The sequence below is a fragment of the Amphibalanus amphitrite genome, unplaced genomic scaffold (assembly GCF_019059575.1).
Source record: "Amphibalanus amphitrite isolate SeventyFive unplaced genomic scaffold, NRLGWU_Aamphi_draft 000756F_arrow, whole genome shotgun sequence".
Classification (NCBI taxonomy): domain Eukaryota; kingdom Metazoa; phylum Arthropoda; class Thecostraca; order Balanomorpha; family Balanidae; genus Amphibalanus; species Amphibalanus amphitrite.
The window spans coordinates 144,513-158,746 of record NW_024882250.1 but is presented as its reverse complement, the minus strand read 5'-3'; the positions used below and the strand labels follow the sequence as shown (position 1 = coordinate 158,746).

The window sequence follows — 14,234 nt, the reverse complement described above, 5'->3', positions numbered from 1 at the left end:
GTCAGACGACACTATCGCAGGTCAAGATCAGGTTCAAATGACTGGATGGCCCAGGATAGAGTCCAGAATGACAAACCTGTCAGGGATGCTTGTCGCCTTTGGTTCGGCGGCGGAGAGGTTAGGTCGGGTGAGTTGGTGCTCTGCTGCAGTGTCATTTCGGAAACTGACATCCAAATGGCGAATACATTTACTTTGCGTGGTAACTCATAATCGGCCGGCCGGATTACTTCCCGGCTTCAATCTCTGGAGCTGGTCGCCTCTGCTCGACAATCGGCAGGGCAAGGATCTTTTATCTTACCCAGGTCAGAGGGAAAATTGATTGCATCCTCGATAGCTATCTAAGCGCCATTTGTACTAAGCACGCGGAGCACGCCTGAGCGGCATGCCGACACAGTTCCTGTCGATTTGACCATCCGTCTTATCATGGCCGATGGGCCGGCCGACCGGTCGACACCGCGCCCCTCGCCAGCTGGCAGCGTTGCACCATAAATATTCGCGCCGGCAGCGGCGGCGGCCGAGCCGGGCCGAGCGCGCCGCGCCGCAGCCCGGGGCAATGAAACCATCGGCACCGCGGCAAAAACGCCGGCGCCGGCGGGCGCAGACGAAACAAAAGCCCACCCACAAACCGGGACCGGCGGCGGCGGGGCGGGGCGGGGCGGGCGCCGGCCCCGGTCCGACGGTCCCGCCGGAAGGCGCCGCCGCGGGAAAAACGGCGCCACGGAGACGTGGAGCGGCGCGGCGCGGCACTGCGGGAGTCGCGCCGTTTTTGTTATAGCTTGCTACGCGCCTGCGAGGCCCGAATTCCGTTTAATTGGCGAGCAGGTAAAAATACCGCAACTCCGGAACGGTTCCGGAGTGGGTCGCCAAAGCCAATCGGAAATGGGAGCCGACCGGCGGGCGGGTGGCACGCGGGCGGGGCGGAAGTGCTTAGCGGAGACGACGGAACTGGGATAGGGATCTTGGATACAGCTGAGATAGTTGACAGTTGCACCAGCAGAAGATCTGACTCAGCTCTGTGGCTATGGATTTTTGTGGCCGGCACGTATGACGGCCACTGTGTCGCATGACTGTGGTGCCAGGCGGCAAAATTTGACTAACTACTGAATAAAGTGAGGGCTTTGGAGACTGATATTTTTAAGTCAAAATATAAGTGGTCCCGGAATTCGTGTGACCATTACCGTATTTCCACATCGGCTAACTAAGCCTATTGAATGTTTCGCACCACTCGGCATATTCTCAGAACCGCCGTTTTCGTTTGCTTTTGTATCCACTAATTGGAATCTCCCATATACGAATGCCGCCGGCCTGAACGCAGTCAGGCACCTGAAAGACCAGACCCGACCAGACAGACCAGACAGACGGCTCCCTGTCCGACGGACAGACCAGACAGACGGCTCCCTGTCCGACTGACAGACCAGACAGACGGCTCCCTGTCCGGCAGACAGCCGCCGCCGCTCCTCACGCCTTTCTCCGCCGGCGGCTGACGGTCTGCGTTCAGAGTTACTCCTGCGTGACCTCGCCGCCCACCCCTCGTAATCGATTGATTGAAGGTGCCAACTCGAACGCATTACACATTTATCTATGGGATATTCCACCGGTCTTTTCGTTTACCCTGGCCATTTTGTAAATCAATCAACCTGAGGCACTACTGCGCCGCTGTTTGCCCTCGTAAGCACGATTATTGTGGACGATTATTCGCCGACGAGGACCGATGTTGCACCATTAGCCTCCCTGATGATGATCGGTCACGCACGGACAATGCGGCGCCTCCAATTGTCTCTTCGACAGAGTCGGTGACCCTCCGTCCAATGATTCTGTGCTCCTAGCTTCTGTTGTTGGCGGAGGGGTCATACAGGCAGGACTCCTACCGCCCGGCTCCCAGTTTCTGACTCTTCATGCCTGGCTGTGGTTGATGGCTCTCGTGGCTACTGGCTCTCGTGTCCGGCACGTGGTGCGGTCAGTGTGCCACATACCCCGCCCTCACCACAGAGGAAAGTGAACAGGCGCCGGCAGTAACTCACCGAACGATAGCCCCGCCCGCCGAGATGATGGCGCAATCGGGGCCTCCCGGTCTGTTCGGCCGTGTTTTGATGCCCTTCTGGCCGCGCGGCGCCGAATGCATCGACCATCGACCATCGCCCCCTGGTCGGCTCATCATCGCCTGCCGGAGGCCGGGGCGGCGCGGCGCGGCGCCTCCCCAACTTCCCGGCCCGGCCACAAAGGACGGACGGCCGCCGGCGCGAGGGGCCGCCGCTGCATGTGTGTCTGTGTGTGTGTGGTGCAACACTGCCCCGCCGTGTCGCGCCCGATCCGGCGGCATTCAGACGACACACAATGGCAGCACACGGCGCACCGGGCGGCGGCGGAGCCCCGGGGGTCGGTAGCCTCCGGACACCGCGCGGCCAGAGCCGGCGGTCCGCCGTGCGGGAGGTGGTAATGGCCGCGCAATGGCCCGCGCCCCACCGCCGCTCTGCAGCGAGCCTCCGCGTCCAGAATCAATTACCGGCCGGCGCCGCAGTGCATCGATCAGCCGCGGCCGGCCTACGCCGCCCAGTAATACACTGCACACAGCCGGCTGTGCCGGGCAGGCCGGCCGCGCCGCCGGGCTGTGAATGGCCCGGCCAGGCCGCCCGGGGAACGCTCAACTGGCCGGGGTCACGGGAGGTCGCCTCTAGCAGCACCGCCTCATAGTTTTCCGGAGGCTGGCGTTGTGCGTTACAACGGAAGGCGGGATGGGGAGATTATCCCGGCACGGGGCGGCGAGCTGAGGTCAGCGCGCAGCGGCGTCCGCCGCTCCCAGAAAAACACGGCCGCTTATCTTGGTGCCCATTTCCATGACAATGCTGGCGTTCATGTAGCCTCTGCGGTACACGGGCGAGACGGGATGGCCGTGCGCGCCGGTCATATCCATCGCGGCGTATACCGCATACCGCATATCTTATACTGCAGCGGAGCCGGACGAGAGCGTTATATCGCGACCTGCGCGTTACACTTTACCCGAGCCTGACGAGCGGAGAGACAGACCATGAAGGGCGATGATGATTTCCATGGAGACTACGGAGACAATGGACTGTCTTTCAGTATACCCTCGGGCGGTGCTAGTCAGTCAATGGCTCACCCCGCGACAAGCTTCTACTAGCCATGACGCCACCGACAGCTAACCGCAGCTCCCCACAGCGCAACTCGCCGACTGTGCTGCAGGACTTTCATCGGTCGCAGAGCCGACAGTGGGCACCGTCTGGTGTGCACTGTGCAGCGTGACACTGCGGGGCTCACTGGGGTGCAGTGTGTCCCGGACCGCCACCGGCCGGCCGGGACCGTCACCGGTCGGCCCCGTCTGACCGCGCCGTCACCGCCACCGGCCGCCACTCGCGTCATCACGCCCCTTATTCCGCTGGTGGCCAATTAGGCGGTGATTACCCAGTCACAAAAAGCTGCCCTCGGGATGACGCTCCACCGGCCGCTCGGGCCGTGTCAGAGCCGCCGTTTTTGTGGGCGGTGTGATGGGCGACACGCGCCGGTTTTCGTGACGATCTCAGGTCAGTGAGCCGCAATGAGAAGGACGGGTGGTATTTTTGTGGGAGGTACTCCGTCCACACCTCACACGTTCAGGGTAACGAGGTGACCTGCTGATTGGCTGAGTATCATTGGCCTTTTGTTATGACTCATCTTGAGCTGCACGTCACTCCGCAATAGGAAAGGCGCAGATCTAAGAAAGAAACCCTAAGCCTTGCAAGTTTGCACAGGAGTTTTGAGCACGGTATGCTGGATTTGAAGGGATTATGTGCTGTCCACCGAAGCGTGGGTGGTATCCGGTTTGTACCGCGCCGCTCGCCGGCGATTGTATAATGTTATGACGCCGTCACCGACGGCCGTAGCGGAGTCATCCAGCCGTCACCGGCGGCGCCTGCGGTGTGAAACGGCGGCCGGCCGCTGGCTCCTTTCAGAGTTTTTCTGACAGCTCGCTGGACGCTGGTTTGGAAAGTTGAGCAGTTCGGCGCCGCGCCGTCAAACTGTATCCGAGAGCAGTCCAGGGTAGGTCGGGATTGACACCGGTCCACTTCCTCTAAATAGTTAAATATCACCTGTCTGTCATCACTACCTCCGTTCCGTTCCGCCCGGCGCTTCACGTGATGACTATCCAACAAGCCGTTTCGTTTCCAATTTGTTTCCATTGCCAAATCATATCCTTCTCCATTCTCTCTCGTTTCAATTCCTCAATAACCCATTCATCTTCACTCCGGCCTAGTCTTCCCCTTCTCCACTCAGTGCCACCACGGCTGGGACCTCCTCCTTCACCCGCCGCTCCTCCGTGACTGGTCAGAGGCAGTCACTGCCTCCCTGTCTCACTGTCTCACTGCGTCGTCAGGTGTCGTGAGCGCGGCAAACAAACCTCTCTGTCACGCACGGCCAGCCCCAACCCGGCCGGACTCCGGCCGGCAGCACGCCGACTGTCGCCCCGTGGAGGAGGCGCGATACCGGGGCGGAGCCGGCGACAGAGCGAGAAATTAACTCTTACAGGCCTGATTGGCTGGGGATGGAGGGAGTGGATAGGGACGTCACTCACTCATTCCTCGTTGTCGGTTACCTGTCGAGCAGTATTTCTATACACCCACACCCAGCAGAGGCTGCCCCAGTATTCCCTATGTTTATTCCCCACTCCCCATTCATTCCCCGGTGTCCGGTCCCTGTTGGACTATACTCACGGTCGGCAGGGGTTGTCCGTGCACGGTGCAGATCAGCTGCGCTTCGTATCCGGCCCCGGTGTGCACCTTAGTCACGGCCTCAATCTCCGGCGGCGCTGCGGCAAACACGGCGCGGGTCAGACAGACATGGCGCACCGCGCCGCGAACGCATTCCGCGGCGCCCGCGGCGGACACGAGTCCCGAGCGGCGACATTGTCACAACAGCTCGCGCCCGGCCCGGCGACTCGACGTGCCGCGGAATGCTGGACAGCGTGTCGGAATTCGGTATTGGCGACGGACCGAATGGCCGAGCGATAGCCTTGTAGGCTTTGTGGGTACGGGACTTTTGGAAACAGGTACTGCGTATGGAGAATTCAAAACAGACGTCAGACGGGAGGTGAGTTCTCTCATGGGCAGGGCACGTGTACTTGATGCATCCAATTAAGAACATGTTTTATACAATATGTCCTTACAAACTGATTCACAATACTCAAGTCTTTCAAAATGTCAAGCAATATACCTATCTCGTGACAAACAGCACTGAGGATACAAATGCTTAACTGCGCATTCATGACATTACAATATCGTAACAGAGACTTTGGTGTAATTGCCTAGAAATTCTTATGTTAAATTCATTCCTTTTTATATCTAATAAAAACATTTCGTGGAGCACTACACAGCGAATTTCCACCGATGCTGACTCTCACTCGGCGCCGGCGGCGGTTCAGCCCTTTTGTTTTTGTCAAAGCGCGCTCGGTTCTGACGGGACAAACAGGGAAAAACGGACCACCTCCATATGGGCGTCTGTTTTTGTGTTAATTTGAAATTCATCAGCCCTGGAGGGCCAATATTTTAGCGCGAGTAGACGCGACAGCCGCTTGTTTACGTTGCTGGTAACGATCACACGAATCGGGCCGGGTCCGTCTCGACTACGTTCTAAGGTGATTAGCTATAGCCGTGCTGTCCAACTTCGGGGGCAGGTTTGGGCCGAAATCCTCGAATACCTGAATGGCAATGACTGCGCGAGTGTCGGGACCACACAGGGTATGGCGATTGTTTTTGCGTCTGGAGAGCCCCCGAGTGCCGGTGGGGGCGGTTACACGCCTTTCACTCTCGAAGTGGCGTGTTTCGTGGGCAGGTTCGCCGACAGGGGTAATTGGTAACGCCGAACCCACCCTCAGTGGATAGATTCCAATCCAGGTGATAACCGCGAGGTTGTCGTCACGGCAGGATATGAATATTCTCGGCGATGTGGTCTAAAATTTACCGAATAATTTTCGTCGAATGTGTCCATTGCTACAAGTGAGCGAACGTAACATTAAAAATATGTGCCCTAAATTTTAGCGTACTATATATTGTTCAGGTGGCAATTTGGAAGTCTTACAAGCCGAAACGTTGATGTTAAATTGTTCGGAAGGGTCATTGTGTCCACGAATTAATGGAGCGCCTTTTCACCTGACTTTTCTCTCCTTGACCACCTAACAGTGGTACCATAGGTATACTCGAACTAGCTGCCATGAAGCCCATGTATTCGAAGCCCAAGAATTCGAAGCCCATGTATTCGGACTACTCACAGTTGATCTCTAGCCGGAAGGTTTTGACCACGGCGTCACCGACTCCGTTGTCGACGGTGCACATGTAGGTGCCCATGTGGGCGCGCTCCACCTTGTCGATAGCCACCTTGGCGCCCTCCATCTTCTTCTTGCCGCCCGGCAGCAGGCCGCCCTGGGGAAGGTCACATTCGGGTCACATTCAGGTCACAGTGGGTTACAGTTTGGTCACAGTTGGACTTGGGTCTCATCACAGTTGCGCGAAGGTCACATTTTGGTCACAATTGTGTCCCAACAATCGGGTCACAGGTGACACTCGAGTCATAGTCTGGTCAGCTTAGGTCAATCTAAGGCCATTAAATCGGCGCGGTGGTGTCCCTATTGTCCCCTGTCGCCTCCGCGCCGGTCGCCAGACGCCAGCCAACCCGTTCCTCTAGCAGGACCGGGCCGTCCCCGTTGATAAACACCAGAGCACAAACTTCACAGCCCGTGACGCCGCTGGCGTCCTAAATAATAACCAAACCGATCCAACCCTGGCCAGGTTTTATGACCGAAGCGACCGGACGTGGGGGAACACTGCCAGCGACGATTCAGAGGCACACAAAGAAGAGAGCGGGCTGGGACGCGGCAGCATGCATTTGTATTTATTTTGAGGGTGGTAATCGGTGCAATATGATAATCATCCTCTCCTCTTCGGAAACTGTGGGGTTAGAGTAAATACACCTAGGTACTCGTAGCTCGTAGTGAGCAATTCCTCTCAATCCAGAAAAAGGCGAACTAGCCTGTCAGATGTCTGTACATCACACACTCCATGGACTGTGTGTGCAGCTGGGAGAGTCCAGACGCACCTTCTTGGTCCAGGTGACGGTCGGGGTGGGGTTCCCGGAGGCCGTGCACGCCATGGAAGCGGTCGTGCCCTGTCGCGCCACCAGAACCCCGTCCTCAGGAGTGGCCTTCACCATGGGAGGATCTGGTGGAACAGAGCAGAAGCACAGCCGTCATATGGCGTACCGCGGTCAGACAGAACTGGTCATGGCTGGGTCCCGTCTGGTCCCGCTCAGCCAGGGGCGTACACAGAACATTGAAACGGCATCGAGTGCAGTAACGAAAAGGGTTGTGTGAGAACCACCCCTCGTATACAGGAATATCAGTTTGCTATGTACGAGTTTGCTTCGTAAATGAGGTAGTTGCGTCGTGGTTTGGATTATAATTACAGTGCCGACGTGCCTTAATTTTAGCGCCAAGTTATAATGCTATCTGCATAACAAAGGTGGCTGTTACAATTCTTAGCACGGTACGAACGAACCATCGAACGAACGAACGAACGAACGAATGAATGAATGAACGAACCAACAAACAAACAAACAAACAAACAAACAAACAAACAAACAAACGAACAAATGAATGAAGGAAGGAAGGAAGGAAGGAAGGAAGGAAAGAAGGAAGGAAGGAATTAAATAATTAATTGCTTCATTCGTTCATTCATTCACTTATTAGTGCAGTCAGTGAAGGAACGAGCGAAATAATGAGATAGACTCACATCGGACGTTAACGGTGTGCCGCAGCGAGACGGGCGGGTTGGAGGAGACCTGGCAGATGTAGGCTCCACTCTCGCCCGGCTGCAGTCGGCTGATGACCAGACTGCTACCCTTGTCACCAGTCTGCTCCAGCTTAAACCGGTCGTCCGTGGTCATCGGGATGTTGCCCATAAAGTAGACGCGCTCGCTGCCGTCCTCCAGTACTGACTTCCATATAATGGTGTGGCCAGCTGAAAAGGCACAAAGATTGGATAAAAGTCAGCTTTGGATCAAAACATTCCGAAATTATCAGTGTCGGTAAGAATGGGTTTGTTTGATCTTTTCATTCGTGCTGGGTGCTGGCGTTCCGGTGACGAAACACAAATTGCAATAACTGACCGAGCACGATAAGGATTAGATCCTACGTTTAAAATGATCATGATTGAATCGCATTGACCACTGCCCATATGGCTCGTTATCAGCGGCTCACCTTGATCCATGAGGCAGGGCAGCGTGATGCTGTCGCCCTTCATGACGTCAAAGTTTTGCGGCACGCTGGTGAAGGATGGCACGTGCGTGAGCTCCTCCTCATCCTGGCTCTCCTCGTCGTAGATGTAGTCGTAGTCGGCCACGCATCCTGAAAACAGAAAACAGTCCTCGGTTAGACGCAGAACGAAATGTCGTCATGAAGCAGAGCAGTTAGAAGAGTCATGTCTGATAACACTATTCAAAAACCGGCTAAAGGAAATGCCAGTTCAAATGCTGCCAACCCTGAGAGTGAACCCACATTGCTTTAAATCATTTGCCTTCTACAACAGGCTTTTCATGGAGACATGCTAAAAGGACAACTTTTTACGCCCGTTCCGTCGCTCACTGTCCAGGAAAATGTAGAGACGAGTCTAACAAAGGTGTTTGAATGGTGACGCGTGCTCCCATTTTTTCGTTTCATTGCATTGTCACAAGTGCAAGACGCCGACCTTTGAACACGAGCGCCTGCCACTGAGGTGGCCGTCTATCCCGCTCACTTACAAAGGTTACCTTACAAAAACCGTATGTCAAACTGAGGAATCGGCATTCAGCTGCTGCTAGTTCTATTTTTATTCTTAACCCAGCAGGAGAAGTGAATGCTGCAGAACTCTAGTGTGCATGTATAGCCAGCGACGTTTTTCATGTCTACTTAGATTGTGTTTGATGGATAGCGCATCCCCACCACAAGAAAACTTAGAAATCGACAGATGAAAGAAGACAAGGTCGCCGTCACAAACTGTCTTCGAGCTAACGAACGTCGTCCGTGTCCAGCGAGTCTCTCAGTCCCTGACAGACAATAGCCGGGCGCGGACCGGGGCCGGCGCGGCCGTCCGACACAGTGGCGACTCGCGCGCAATCACACGGCGCCTCTCCCAAACAGGTGTTTTTGTCCGCTGTCCAATCAGACCGACTCGCCCGGCCGACCGGCACGGAGACAGGAGACGGCGCCGGAGACACGGAGGCAGCGCCGGAGACACGGAGACAGCCGCGCGCTGCCTCAGTGCCCGGACGGCACGCGGACGGATGGACGGACGGAGGGATGAGACAATTGGCCGAGATCAAAGGGCCGCCGTCACGGTGGCTGATTCTGTCGGTCGTGGCACGCTTCCCACTCCGTTAGGACAGGTAACGAATAAACGCCCGCGGAGAGAAGAGGCCATGGGCACTGAGAGCTATCGAAGGTATTTGCAGACATCGCTGGATGATGGCGTCATTTGGTGAGACCAGCGACTGGTTTGTCGGTAACTGATTCACGTGGTCAGATAAATCGCTGTAATCGAGGGGCTTCATTGTTTAAAGCATCGGATAATAGCTTGAGTTAGAGAGATGAAGTGGAGACATAAGCCAAACCTCAGGTTGATGCCTTCTGGTTTCCGAGAAAGGTGAGGGGGAAGATATAACAGTTATTGGAAACAGCGTTTATCTTGTACATACTGCATTTAAGTATTTCTTTTTATTATTGTCAACATGTCTGTTGTTTTGCAGCAAATCAAATCGTTACTATAACTAACTACATCCATATTTTTTTCAATGGACGCTAGCGCTAGAAAGGCTGCAGTTTCCGGCGAATGTTGTCTCTGGCGCCAGGTATTCCGGACCTCCCCCCGGCTCCCCCCCTCCCCCTCCGGACCCCTCGACTCCGGGCGGCAGGTATTCGGCGCGCTAATCGGCCCCGGAATGTCCGTGGAGGCCCGATTTAGCCCGCCGTCAGACCGGAGATGTTGGTGATGATCGGTGGCAGCTGCTCACTGGTGGCTAGGGACCGATACCCACTGGTCTTAGATGGGGAAGAGACTGCAGAGCGGTGGTGATTTTTTCGTCTCTTGGATGACATGATGCTTGAAAATAACGTGGTAATGCTATCAAAGGAATAGCAAAATATGAATAATCAGATCCGTATTTAACTGTTATGATAATATCTTTTACCGGAAAACAGGCTTTGCACTTTTATGAGACGAGTGACGACCATGATAGCAAACATCGCTCAACAATATCGTATCAGAGGACCATCGTTCACACGCCCGCCCAAGTCGTGCTGCAGCAGTCATGCCACCCTGACTGGCAGACCCAGTGCGGGTATGTCACGCTGGCCGCTCTCAGGGAGTGATGTGCACACTGCACAGTCTGCAGGGTATAATTTCATGATGCGGACCAATTGTCAGCAGTGCAGCGCGGTGCCAAATGAGGTCAGGGCTCGGCACCCCGCCCGGGCCAGCGCGATGCGGCCTTGGCCAATTGAGAGCGTCTGACTGCATGTAATGCAGGTCGTGACGGCGCGAGAAGAGAGGAGTGAAATCATACCCACTGCAGGCTTCAACAGCACAACGAGGTCCAACCACTCAGAGCTTGTGTGGTCGCTGAGAAATCTAGAAGAAAAAAGTCTACACAAAATACGTGTCGAAAAGGTTGAGGCAACGTTATTTCTTTTGACCGATGTTTTTTTTTATATAGCGTTCAGCCACTAACGACCGTTAATTATTGTTGTACCGGAGGGTTAGTCATCCCCAGCTCGACTGGGTAAACACAGGCGTCACGGCCATTAGCGTGTTGATTTAAATGATCATTAGCTCAGGCCTCCGTAACGGCATCGGTTTTCGCCGTAAATATCCTTCAGGCGCAGGACTGTGCGTTTAAATGGACCGTCCTTGGCATTTGAATATACAGGGTCTCTCATAATGAATGTTACTTTTGAACATTTAGTTAGGAGCTCTTAATTTATCACTTCCGCGTGAATTTTATATGCGTATTGTTGCAAATTGATTAGGGTTTTGTCCCAAAAAAATAAAAAAATCACAACGCCAATTTTCCTTCACGGAAAAGCAGAGTATGTCGACACCACTAAAACGCATTACGGATTACGGTCGACGGACAAGTCTTCATCCATTGGCTCTCCCCTGGGTCAACACTGAACGGGGTGGCTTACCTCAGGCTGCTCAAGGAATGCTTCTGCCTCAGGTCAGGAACAAGGTTCAAAGAGACGGCCTGTGGTTCCAGCGGGATGGTGCCACAGTGCACACCATGGCAGCTGTTGCGCCAGTGGCTGATCGAGAATTTCGAAGAGCGCGTTATCAACCGCCTCACCGAGCGACCATGGCCACCACGGAGTCCTGACCTCTCCCCGCTGGACTACTGGCTTTGGGGAGTCGCATTGGCAGATCTGAGACAAAACCCTCCCGCAGCCATCCACTGTGAACCACAGTGGAGAGGTTTACTGGAAGCCTGGACCCAGACGTTGTGAGGCGCGGGGTCGATACCTTCGTCAGAGGGCCGAAACGTGTGCCTTAATTAAGGGCGATACAGTGGAAAATTCCTGAGGAGCATTAAAATGAAAGTTGTGTGTGCAAAAACGCTAATGTGTTTCTGTTTCATGTGATGGTACATATTACATGAGGAACATATATGTCCTGAGAAATAGCTCTTTCAAAAGTAACATTCATTATGAAAGACCCTGTATTATGCGAAGCAAATGATGCGCGCTACCAGTCAGAGCACATTTAAATGTCCCACCATCAAACAAGCCTCTGAAGCTGTTACACAAGCGTTCGCAGAAATGACGCTTTAAAACATATATGTGTATACGATAAAATGTGCCTGCTCATTCACAATTTTGGAGGTTGTTATATGATAACATTATCACTCCATTATAGCGCGACCGTGATCCAGCCTACGCTTCCGACACGAGACGCCCAAAAAGCTGCTCGTGCACTTCTCCAACTCTGAACTCTGGCTCTGACTGTCGCTCAGTCACCATCACCTGCTCTATAACCAGGGTGTCCTGTGTTCCCCGCGGCACCGTTCCTGACATCTGCACCCTCAACCACCGATCCGCGACCCTCCGGCACCCTCGACCACCCACTCCCCGCCCTCCGCCCCCTCCATCCCCCAGCCAAACGCCCACCCTCCGCTTGGACCACCGACCGGCGGCCCTCCGCCATCCGCCGGCGGAACACCCGCCCTCCGCCGGCGGAACACTCGGCCCGTTTCACGGCTGTCCGGACGCAGAGCGGTCCGCCACTGACGGATACGCTCCCCACTCCATCTTCCACAACCAGCCCAACAAGCCGGAGCGAGCGGTCCCGAGCCGCGCCAACCACCTGCTCGCCGGCCGGGCCGCTGACGACATTAGCTCAATTGACGCATGGGACTTCCGGGCTAACGCAGTGGTGCGGGGTCAAAGTGTTTGGTATTATAATAAGGCGCTTTTATTAAATTCCATAAAGTTTAGTTGAGGTACTCAGGAGTTTATTAAATGCATTTTAGGATAATTTCGGATACCGGATTACGTCTTATTAACTTCGATGTGACAAAACTGAATCAGCCACCCAATCACATCAGCTATTTCCCTGCCGATATCAAAACGCCTCTATAACTTTTATGTCCCTCTCGTGTTCTGAGCGGCTGTCCTGGTCGGGACACTGACCCGTTCAGCGCCTGAGGGCCCAAGGTGACCCCGGCGCCCCGGGCTCGTGCGTTCGGCACACTCGGCAGCGCCCGAGTGACGCGGTCAAATAGCCCTCGTTAGCTGCGGACGCGTGCGGAGGGGCTGTGCGTGCGCCGCTGAGGTTAGGGACTGACGCCTGCTACTGCTGCAATATCTGGTGCAGCCACTGAGACGGCTGAATGATGCTACTGGCGATCGACCTAGGTCGTTCTGATTTGGACGGTCGTAATCTGGAAGATGAGCGTTGGACGAGCCATAGATTCGTGGGTGGTACGGTTCCTTGTAGCCGGCAGCCGCGATGGAGAATATAGCCGTGTTGGAGGACGTAGCACATGTGTGGTTATTTGCATTGGTAATGAAATACATGCCGTATAAATATGTCCTACTCTGTCCGAGTCATTTCAAACTAGGCCAGTGCATTCAACGAGATTTATTTGGACTCGTTACTGTCAACTGTAGGTTGTTTAATGTGTTAGTTCGTGAGCGCACTAACTTTCAGACCGAACAATTTACTGGCTGAACTTGGCTCATGGCCCACTATTGCTCCGTGCTGAAATGAATTGTGCGTAAGCATGAATCAGGGTTCTCAAAATAAACCTCCAAAGCGTCCATCAATGAACAAGGTCAGCATTTCGCATACATGTCCGGTGACGTGGTATAACATATGAGGCCTTTTAGAGCTCTCCTCGGAGCCGTTTGATGGGTCAGCAGACGGCGCGCGGCACGCGACCCCGCGGCGCAGAGCGCGTGCCCTCTGACCCTGCCGTGACCCGGCCGTGGTCAGAGCACGGCCGAAAGGCGCCAGCACGGCCCGGCCGTGCTCAGTCAGGTATGCGGCCGCCGGCACACCCGGCCCGTGCTCGGCCCGTGCTCGGCCGTACCGGCGTGCTCAGTTGCACTTTCATACTCGTCTGTTCAAAGTGTGGCACGGTCAGATCTAACCAAGACTGCCCGTTACTGTAAGGTCGATACAAAAGCGCGGATAAGCCCGGTATTTTGATTCGGGCGCGGCAGCACGCCGTGCTCGGTCAGGTGTATTTTAGTCTTCCTCAAGTCTCGCTAGAGCACGTTTTATTACGTTTTCAACACCATCAGCATCTGGCAGTTTCTGATGATTCCTGACGCTCTACCGTTATCAGGATTGTGCACTGTGCAGTCAGTGCCATCCCAGCTCTGGGCCACCACATCACGTTCCTGTCAGGTCTGTCACATACTGCCTCCCCTGGGCGTCACAGTGCCTCCCCACTGCCTCCCCTGGGTCTCACAGTCACTGCCTCCCCACTGCCTCCCCGGGGTCTCACAGTCACTGCCTCCCCAGTCCCTCATCGGGGCGGCGGCGCGGGAACCGGAGCCGGCGGAAGCGGCACGTCCCCCGGGACCGCAGACAATACCGCAGTCGCCGCCTCCTGCGATTGTCTGAGCCGCCTTTTTGCGCCCTCCACCCCGAACAGTAGGGAGTCGGGTGACGTCATCATCCCACACGCACACTCAGCTGAGTCGGGTGACCCAGTGC

General features: G+C 55.2%; 1 protein-coding gene across 2 annotated transcripts in view; it reads right to left on the bottom strand.

Moving 5' to 3' along the window:
• Positions 1 to 14,234, bottom strand: part of LOC122365671 (Down syndrome cell adhesion molecule-like protein Dscam2) — a 53,184-nt gene that overhangs the window by 6,131 nt on the left and 32,819 nt on the right. For both annotated transcript variants that reach the window (XM_043337095.1, XM_043337096.1), the window contains exons 2-6: positions 8,243 to 8,389; positions 7,776 to 8,003; positions 7,084 to 7,205; positions 6,260 to 6,410; positions 4,707 to 4,801 (exon numbers count right to left, since the gene is read on the bottom strand). In XM_043337095.1, the coding sequence (XP_043193030.1) occupies positions 4,707 to 4,801; positions 6,260 to 6,410; positions 7,084 to 7,205; positions 7,776 to 8,003; positions 8,243 to 8,389 (743 nt within the window). The remainder of the gene's footprint in view (positions 1 to 4,706; positions 4,802 to 6,259; positions 6,411 to 7,083; positions 7,206 to 7,775; positions 8,004 to 8,242; positions 8,390 to 14,234) is intronic.